Source organism: Mytilus edulis, chromosome 9, assembly GCF_963676685.1.
Source record: "Mytilus edulis chromosome 9, xbMytEdul2.2, whole genome shotgun sequence".
Taxonomy (NCBI): Eukaryota; Metazoa; Mollusca; class Bivalvia; order Mytilida; family Mytilidae; genus Mytilus; species Mytilus edulis.
In genome coordinates this window covers 2,601,733-2,611,642 of record NC_092352.1, presented here as the reverse complement: position 1 = coordinate 2,611,642, position 9,910 = coordinate 2,601,733, and the positions used below count along the sequence as shown (strand labels likewise).

The 9,910-nt window shown below is 33.8% G+C and overlaps 3 protein-coding genes across 3 annotated transcripts; all 3 read right to left on the bottom strand.

Annotated features, from left to right (window-relative positions):
- Positions 1–4,295: 4,295 nt before the first annotated feature.
- On the bottom strand, positions 4,296–9,162 carry LOC139487451 (uncharacterized). Its single transcript, XM_071272241.1, has 3 exons — positions 8,231–9,162; positions 6,071–6,255; positions 4,296–4,577 (listed from the first exon to the last, which is right to left on the bottom strand). The coding sequence occupies exon 1, from the start codon at positions 9,009–9,011 to the stop codon at positions 8,262–8,264; it is 750 nt and encodes a 249-aa protein (XP_071128342.1). The 5' UTR covers positions 9,012–9,162; the 3' UTR covers positions 4,296–4,577; positions 6,071–6,255; positions 8,231–8,261.
- Positions 5,017–5,961, bottom strand: LOC139489381 (integrase/recombinase xerD homolog). The gene has a single exon (XM_071275693.1). It carries the CDS (start codon positions 5,959–5,961, stop codon positions 5,017–5,019), a length of 945 nt encoding a protein of 314 aa, XP_071131794.1.
- LOC139489380 (uncharacterized) lies at positions 6,200–7,033 on the bottom strand. Its single transcript, XM_071275692.1, has 2 exons — positions 6,535–7,033; positions 6,200–6,255 (listed from the first exon to the last, which is right to left on the bottom strand). Exons 1-2 carry the CDS (start codon positions 7,031–7,033, stop codon positions 6,200–6,202), a joined length of 555 nt encoding a protein of 184 aa, XP_071131793.1.
- Positions 9,163–9,910: the final 748 nt, after the last annotated feature.

The window sequence follows — 9,910 nt, the reverse complement described above, 5'->3', positions numbered from 1 at the left end:
GTCAGTTGTACTAAGACTAAGACTTGAAAGTAAATATTTTAACACCAACTCATAAGATTTGTTAATGCTATAGAATTTTTGACCAAAATTTGAATATTAATATGCAATATTTAAAGAACGCATACATGTAGTTGCATTTTTAGAGAGAAAAAATATGATTTTGGTTAGAGACGTTAGAATATGCTATTATTATGAAAAAGACAGCTTTTTTTTTTAATAATTACTAACAAATTAAATTGATTCTTTGCTCATCCTTCTTTACTTTTTAATCTTTTTTTTAACAGTAACGATACGCCATGAATTGGCTAGATAACTGACATATATGTACTAAACTTCCGCATGTTTACATGATGCTTTTATTGTTTTATTAAAATGTGTACACTGTCACGCAGGTGTACTGCGAATTTATATGTTTGTTATAATTCTTTATGTTTCTTTTCACTTATTAACTTTTATAAGTCTTCTTAATCGTATGCTTCATGGTGAATACTTGTTTTTCCTAAAAATTTAAATCACAACACAGATTCCCAGTTTTATCTTGGTTATCTAGAGTCTGTTAGTCTGTGTTTAGATAAAAACACTCTAACGTCTGATTTGAATGAGGTCGTTTAATTTTATGACCGTCTTTGTAAAGCATTGACTAGATAACATATGTATAAAACAGTATAAACCAAACAATAACTCTATACGAGAGGTGTCCTTGATAGCTGCATCTCCGTATGATACATATACAAGATGCATCTCCGTATGATACATATACAAGATGTATCTCCCTTTAATTATTTTTTGTTCAAAATTGAGCTATAATATCTTAGATTTTTATAAGAAATTGCTTTAAAAACTTGGACCCAGTTTGTTAGAAATAGTTTTTATTTAACTCAACTGCTTTATTTGCTACAACAAAAAAGCGAAAAATAGTTTTGAACTAGCTTTCAGTAATAGACAACTCACGAGTTCGATGCATTTCCGTCAAAAACTGGTTTTAGTGAACACACGGTGGGTATGGTTGTCCTGCGAGAGAACGTTCTGTGCTGGTGATTTGGTCCTGTCAGGTGCTGGTGGGTCCTGATTTTGTGCTGGTGGGTTTGTTTACATTGTATCAGAACGGCAATAAAACGACTGTTTTGTTGCTTAATTTTTCTCTGATGCGTCATAAGTACTATGCAAAGTATATTACAACAATATTATATTGCAAAAGTCGTGCAAGTTCGTTAAACGGAATTGTCCTGATGCTGTGCTGGTGATAAGAAAAACGGTCCTGGTTCTGTGCTCCTATGTCCTGGTTCTGTGCCTTTATATTTTAGTTAAAAGTGGCATATATTCAAGATCATTGATGCTGTACTGTTATTGGCTAATTAACTGTTGTCTGCTTTCTTGAAATTGACATTGTTGTGAATCTGTTTACTGTTATTATGAGAGAAAAAATACCCCTATATTTTTATTTTTTTTTTAAATTAACTGTAATCTTATTTATTGGCCTGTTAATGGAACCCTTCTTGCACCCTTTTAAGATAAGAAAATATGTTTACGATTTTCGGGATTACGATCATTTTGCAAGATCACCAAAATACGTTGTAAATTATACAATACTTATATAAAGTAGATGATGTGGTATGTTTGTTGTCAATGGACAAATTTCCATAAGAAACCAAAGGAAGTATGTGTTAACAACCATACGTCATCGTACGACCTTCAACAATAACCCATAGAATAAAAATGTAAAAGGTTTTTCATAAAAATGGAGAGCAAAAATATAGAACAAAGGACTTTCTGAGCGTTTGAATCATATGTCTTTATCAGCTTAAAACACGTTTGTTTGTGAACAATTTAGTGCTGACTAGAAGAATGACAATAGTATTGCGGGTTTGTTTGTTTGTTTGTTTTTTTTTGGGGGGGGGGGGGGGAGGGGGGATAAGTTAGAGCGAGATTACAGTGAAAGTTTTAAGCTTGGCATAGTTTCTCGTAAGATTTAAAAGTTGTATTTTAAAAGAAAAATGTATCTTATAGCTATTAAGAATCACTTGCTGTATCTGTAAGATTTTTTCAACATATTTTTTTTTGTCTGAACGGTTTAATATCAGGTATATTTTTTCGAAAGTTCGATAGAACACTAAAAAAAATTCACTATTTTATGAAAGGGCAGACTAGAATATGTCGGAGAATGAAGACGAGATAACCTTTGTACAGAGATTTTTGTTATGTTTAGCATACACAAGGGTACATTATCCTTAAAGATCTATTTAAAAGTATTTGAAACTACCGTTTGCTTTGTTAATTGTGCCTTCAATTTCAAAAATTAGAATATCTCCTAGCTTTGTACTACCAATTGAGTATAAAACAAGTATATAAGTTTAAAAAAGAAATTCTTAGATTAAACACCTACATTTAACATTAAAAGGTCATAACAGTTTAAAACAATACAAATCTACACACACAACAAACTGGCTTAATTTCAACTGGTTATCAACCCGAATCGCTATAAGATCATATATAAGCTCACCTGTGTCGAGGGGTCGTGTGAGGTTCATGTATTGTCTTGGCGTCCGCAATTACAAAAAGATCTTTTCTGAAATTACTTGACCAAATGTTACCAAATGATTTTTCAAGAGTGAATCTAGGAAAAACAATATTCATCAACAAACATGACCACTGTCTGTTAAAATGTATTCGAGTTTGTAGTTACAGCCGATTCCATTGAGTATGTAGGCAAAGGTAATATCTTTGGTTAGCTTGCTTGTTAGCTAAACCGTGAAGTCATTGTTAGGTAAGGTATACTACCCTCCTTTCGAAGTAGCCTGGTCCTACAGACAGAAAGATGTGTCATTTGTCGGACTAGTCTACTCTAAAAGTAGGGTAGTTTACATAACCTAACAATGACTTTTCTGTTAAGCAAGCAAGATAACGAAAGATATTCCCTTTGTCTACACACTCATTGAAATCGGCTTTAATATTGCAAAAGTTCAAGCAATTAGGGCAAAACTTACCGAGTAAACAAAATCAAAAGGCCAATGTCTATCTACCTTGCACATTTCAGAAAATTCAGATCAGATAACGAAACTGGGTCCAGCAACATTTATAAGCAATTTAAGATTTTGACCCTCACAGTTTCCATTCACCACAAATATTCTCGTTACAACGAATCATTTTAAATACAAAAATACCAGTTGCAACCTTTTGTTTATCTATTAATATATGTATACGGATAAAGTTATGAAAGCCAGCAGGGTCACCAGGGTGAGGAGTCCATGTAATCTGAAATAAATGCTAAGCATAGATCTAGAAAGCGACAGATAATCATGACATTAAAAAAAACTCTCTTCTTTTCGACTTTTTTCGAACAAATTGACACATAAAATGAATTATATAGTATTGTGGAATTTTTAACTTGTGTTCAATTCATTGGTTACACCTTTTACTAGGATAACAATCCTGTCAAGTATGAGCTGGGAAAAATATTTCAGAAAAGAAGATGGAGATGTGAAAGTTTCCGTGCGTCAGGTGCAACAGCATACGAACAGCTAACATGCCTCGTCAGGGTGGAAGCTAAAAAGTCCACGAAAATTTGATTTAAAACCTTTATTCGTTCCAACAAAGTTATTGAGATTTTGTTGAGGATTTAACCATCTACGACAACAAGAATATTTTTTCAGAATTTACAGCTCTTCTATAAATATATGCAAAGCAAACCATCGATCAAATTGCTTGCTATGATTGTTTGGATGTTTGTAAACGACAGGTAAGTAGTCTGTTTACTATATACTAGAATTTGTTTGGACAATAAACATTAACTATAATTCCTGTCAGTTTGTATTTGTCCAATCAAATCCCAGTATGTATTGAAACTCCGCCTACCTCAGAACATCCAAGCAAACATAGCAAGCAAGTCAATCAAAGTTTTTTTGCATGCTTTTATAGAAAAGCTGTACTATATAATGCAAAGACGCGTTTAAGTCTTTCGCCAAAAAATACTATCAATTTCTTTTTGTCCTACTAGTATGTAAACTTCCGTACCATTTCCTTTCATTCATGATCATTAAATTGAACTGTAAAATATTTCTTGGTACCTTCTTAATTCCTTTATAAGTCTTATGTAAACATAATTATTATAATAACTGTTGTGAGCACAAGATTCACTGCACACTTTTAAAGTTCTGCTTCATCAAACATTAAAATGTGAACTTAAGTTTTGAGACTTTTTTAATCGACACATTGGAATTTTTGTATATGAGAACATGGTTTATCTATTAGTTGAAAATGCGGCTTTGAACTAGCTTTATTTTCTAAATTCTCTTCGTTCAAACGAACATAAATTATTTATGTACTAGACTATATAATTTCTATATACCTCGGCCCAATCTTTTTCTTATCTCATTCATATATAAATAACTAAAACACTAGTTTTAGAACTTGTCAGGCACGATGACCATTCTCTTTTATCTAATACCAAATCATTACAATACATGTTTATCAAATGAACAACAAATTACAAATGTTTGTAATTTTGCAAATACAGTCCACATCACAGAATATATATACGTCCTCTGTTTAAATAAACTTAAAAAGGTTGTCTCAACAATCTACAAAAAACAAACAAAAAATGTTACAAAAAATACATTTAATACTGTTTTCGAATCTATATGTGCTTAAGTTTAACTAACAAAAACTACGTGTGTACATGCGAATGGTCAACGCCCTTATCGATAATTTCAATTCGAGTCCACCGTATTTAAATACACTCGGGTTCATAAAACCTGTTACAATTCTATTGTTATATTAATAGAATTATCATACGATAAAATTCTTTCGCCACGTACATAAATATATTTATTTTCTAAATTCTCTTCGTTCAAACGAACATAAATTATTTATGTACTAGACTATATAATTTCTATATACCTCGGCCCAATCTTTTTCTTATCTCATTCATATATAAATAACTAAAACACTAGTTTTAGAACTTGTCAGGCACGATGACCATTCTCGATTGTACAAAGAAAGAAATTGCAGTAATAAATCTTATAAACCTAAAGATTTTGAAACTAATAAGCGTTTTTTCAAATTGTCGCTTATGTAACTGTCTTTCGCAATATCAGATTTCCACCTTCCGTGAATCTTTAATAATCTGTCCGATACACCAGAGTTACTAGCGGCTGAGCAACCGCCTGCCCTAAAACTATGTGTACCAAAAATTCTTGCGTTTAAACCTAACTCCGACAGAGCCCCTTTTAAAATCTCTCTAGTCCTAGTATAAGATAGTTGTATATTCTTTTTTCTCAGCTTACAGTTGTTTGTACTTTTACAATACGATAAAGCTCTGAACACAAAATCATCTGAGGACCTGTGTATTTTAGCTTTATCTAAATAATCACTTAAAATTTTAACAGGACAGTGAGCTTGATCAAGTTTAGCTATCAAAACGTTTTTTCCTTTTCTATAACAATCTGTTTTGCTACTCTCAATATATATGTCAATATGATCGTTTCCGAATGTAATGTTCTTAGCTCTAATCTGGCATAGTTCACTGTACCTTAAAAATCCTGAATAAGCCAGAAAACACATAGCTAATAATCTAAGATTTTTTAACGAACTATTAGCACCGCCAAATTTCTTAAAAAGACTAAGCATGATGTTTGCATTCATCGGTTCTTTTTTCTGAATAGGCCTATTAAGCTTTCTTTTAGATGCCTCAACAATACATTTAACTATATCCGAGGCACATGGGTCTTCAAACCCAGCTAAACTGTGAGCCCACTTTATAGCGTAACATGCAGCTTCTATAGTACTGTAATGTTTAGCACTTTGCATTAAATATTGAAGATATAAACTGACATAGATTTCGTCTGCAGGAAGGACAGACTTGATTTCTGTATACTTTTCAGACCACACTACAAAACGCTTAAAACTGTATGCATATTTAACAGTTGTATTTCTGGCTTTTGAGTCAATAACTGAATTCTTCATCTTTCTGAACAAAATCTTAAGTTCTGTGTGCTTTACTTGTGTGTCATTTTTCCAAAATCCCGTTGAAAATATTTTCTGTAAAATAATTATAAATTAAATAAATATTTACCTTGAAATATGCGTAACTGCTCAGCTTACAACAAACAGAAAAAAACAGGTCCAGTGACCATAACTATACCCAGTGGTATCTACAGACCATGTGGCCCCAAAAATATCGTCAAGTGACACAACATACACATTAATCAGCTTCTGTAAGCCAACATCTCTGAATAGAGAACCTCCAGTCAGTAAAATCTGCAAAAAATAATAAAAATTTTCACAAATATCAATCAGAAGCTTTCAATCGAACAGCTAAAATTCTACCTTTGAATTTTCCGTTCGCGAAAATAGAATTTAAATTGTTTCCAGAAACTAAAATTCTGTCTACCTCGTTAAATTCGAGCACATCTAACACGTAAGATCTGTGTTCTGTGTTTTCATCAAAAATTAATGGCCAGTAAGGAGACGACGGCCAACTCGGAACTATCAGTGTTCCTTCTGCTTTGCATTTAACCAAGTGGTTTATGCACTTACAAACTAAAGACACAGGTGGTACTAATAGATTGTTTTCTTGTGCCCAGTGGCACGAGAAAGCGTCTACTGCCGAGGAACCAGGGTTCCAGTACAACGAACTAAATTTATCTACTTTGTTATTGTCCATATTAGCAAACCTATCAAAGGTATGAGGACCCCAGAGGTCGTCTAAAAACTGAAAGTACTCTGGAGAAATACCCCAGTCATCAATATCTATAATCCGACTTAAAAAATCAGCCTGCTCGTTCTCTTTTCTGGGTAACCATATAATGTGTAATGTAATGTTTTCAAGTAAACAACACCTATAAATTTCTAAGGACAACTGTTGTAATTCTTGTACTTTGCTACCTTTATTTATGATGCTAACAGCATTCTTGTTATCTGTGTGAAAAGTCACGATACTATTTTGTAAGAGTTTTGAAAAGGCACTGACACATAACTGAATTGCTTTTACTTCTCGCCAAGTAGAACTCCTACCTCGCTCAGTTTCTAACCACATTTTGTGCAAAATGTTTGTTGAATTTTGTATGAAACCAGCAGCACCCGTATCGCTAGCATCTGTGAAAACATGAAAATTTGAAATGTTCTTTACCAGATCAACCGCCTTTAATAAAGGCAAATTATCTCTCCAGAAAATAAGCTCATTGATACAACCTGGATACTTGCCGATGTTTACATATTGATCCCAATAGTCTCTTATATTAATGACTGAAAAAATGTTTCTCGTCATTATCTGGGTAACATTACCTACTGCTGGTGTTAAAGCAATTAACTTACCACATATTTTGGCCAACTGTCGTACCTTTACCCTGTAACTAGAATTTAGTATAAAAGCTACCAAATTCAATATATCATCTATTTTTCTTTGAGGAATTTGCAATTTGCAAGAAATTAAATTCCATGAAAAACCTAACCACTCAACGTGCTGTGCAGGTAACCATACACACTTGTCTTTGTTTGGCACAAAACCAGAAGCAATCAAGTCTGCTTTGATTCTTCGAGCGTGCTTTTCACATAGTTCATAACTAACTTCGACCCCAAAACCGTCGTCTAAATAAACAGCTACCTTTATGCTAGATTTACGCCAGTGCTTTACCAATTGTCTCACAGTTTTAGTAAATATATACCCGCTTGAACTTAAACCAAATGGCAACACAGTAAAAACATAAAATTCTCCTTCCCACGAAAACCCTAAATACTTTTGATGTTGTTCAAAAATGTTTAAGTGGTGATATCCCGACTTCAAATCAAAGACATATCCATAACAATTCAAAGTAACATATTGTGCTAAAGTTTTCCAATCTTCGAATTTGACTTTGTTTACAATCACTTGTTTATTTACATGTCTTAAATCTAAAATCAATCTGTGTTTACCTTTACCGTTAACTGAAACAGTTAAAGGGTTCACAACGTGTGGCATAATTGATACACGTTTTACTAAACCGCCCGACACAAGCTCTTTAATTGCACTTGAAACAAAATCTGAATGCTCTAACGCAGATTTATTATTTTTAGAAAACATATTTTCGGGCTCTTTTAACAAAGGTATTTTGTAACCATTTTCAATAATATCAACAATAAAACTAGAAGCGTTAATACTTTTCCAAAAGTTTACAGAATTTTTAAGCCTGTCTTTAACAAAAATATCTGAACGACCCTTTTCATATTCAAAATAAGTTTCATAAACATCTTGTACCTGTAAAGTGTCCGTATGAGCGCTGAAATCCTTATGAATTTCCTCTGGGAGCTCCAAATCCAGTCTTGGTGTCTTTTTTGCAATCGGATGCCCAATGTCCAAATAATCCACACCTGAAACACATATCTCCTTCCCTGGACCTTTTGACCTGGTTTCCGTAACCAGGTCTGCTCCCGCGAAAGGGCGGCATGCTGACAGAAACTGGAATTGCGTTATGCGCTGTCTGCGATGTAGAACCGGATGCTTCGGCTGGTCTTTTTCGAACGTTCTGCTTCTTGTCTGCAGATTTAACGGACTTTAACTTTTTCACCGCCCGGGTATCAGCTGCCCTTATCTTCTTTTCATCCTCGGAGTCGCTGGCTAAATCATCGGACAAATATTCTTGTACGGTCTTCCACCCTCCCTCCGACTTGTCAGCAATTCTTATGAGCTTGTTTCTTTTCTTTAGCGTGTTAAGAGCCTCATTCAGAATAGTTACCGCTTTATCCGACTTGTTTCTCCCTAGATAATCCAACGCCCTCTGTACCAAATCCTGTAAATCTACGTTCAGCTCGTACTGGACCTGATGACCCTTGAATTTGAACGAATTTTCAGCCTTTTTAACCTTTTTCTCCAAAGTATGCGTAGTATCTGTGAAAGATGTTTCAATACCCGACAGTCTAGTATCCATATACGTCTTGAGAAGTGAAAATAAGTCTGCATTAGACATTTCATGCGGATTTCTAGTAGACGTACCTTGTTCACTCGGTAAATCCAAGATTTCCTCCTCCATATCGGACATTGTCAACGTAAGTCTACGGCAATACAGGTTTAACTAACAAAAACTACGTGTGTACATGCGAATGGTCAACGCCCTTATCGATAATTTCAATTCGAGTCCACCGTATTTAAATACACTCGGGTTCATAAAACCTGTTACAATTCTATTGTTATATTAATAGAATTATCATACGATAAAATTCTTTCGCCACGTACATAAATATATTTCAGTACCTGCGAGCATTCGTTGTTCAATAATGTGTGTCTTTATGTTATTATTTTATGTGATAAATTGTTGTGTTGGTACACCACTGTAACAATGAAGGAGGAAATGAGGAGGGTTGGTTGGGTGGAAGTCGGGAGGGGTATGCGGAGCGCTAACAAACATGTCTATGCGGCATGGGCTTTGATCATTGTTGAAGCATCAATGTAAGGGTCATTTAATATCTTAATAAAACTATTCTTATTTTAGATACTATATATTGTTATCTGATATTGGATGAAAGATGTTGCCCTTTTATGTTATCATGTAATACAAGTTACGATCATTTGAAAACACATATTAAACAGCCAAATGGATGCACAAGAGCTAAAATAGGAGTCATAGATCCTATTGACAACAATTATCTGCCCAATTTTATTGATTTTGTAACATTTGTTACAAATATGACCAACTTCTTATCCAAAATCACCAGCACGCACCGTATCAGGACCCACCAGCACAATGACAGGACCCACCAGCACAGTATCAGGACAGGAATAAATTGAGAAAATGCTAAATTTTAATAAATTGCAATGTTTTTTCACAAAATAGTTTTGCCGTGTGGATTGCGGTATGGAAAGCGGACTCTATGAACATTTTTGTTTTATTTTTTCAGTTCTAGATTTTCTGAAAATGAGCACTTTTGTGTTACGCTTACT

Excerpts from the sequence above, each read along its gene's own strand:
- LOC139489381 (XM_071275693.1), bottom strand. The coding sequence starts at position 5,961 with ATGAAGAATTCAGTTATTGACTCAAAAGCCAGAAATACAACTGTTAAA.
- LOC139489380 (XM_071275692.1), bottom strand. The coding sequence starts at position 7,033 with ATGTGGTTAGAAACTGAGCGAGGTAGGAGTTCTACTTGGCGAGAAGTA. Across the intron at positions 6,256-6,534 it reads ACCACCTGTGTCTTTAGTTT|ATTTTACTGACTGGAGGTTC; the intron begins GTAAGTGCATAA and ends TATTTTTTGCAG.
- LOC139487451 (XM_071272241.1), bottom strand. The coding sequence starts at position 9,011 with ATGTCCGATATGGAGGAGGAAATCTTGGATTTACCGAGTGAACAAGGT.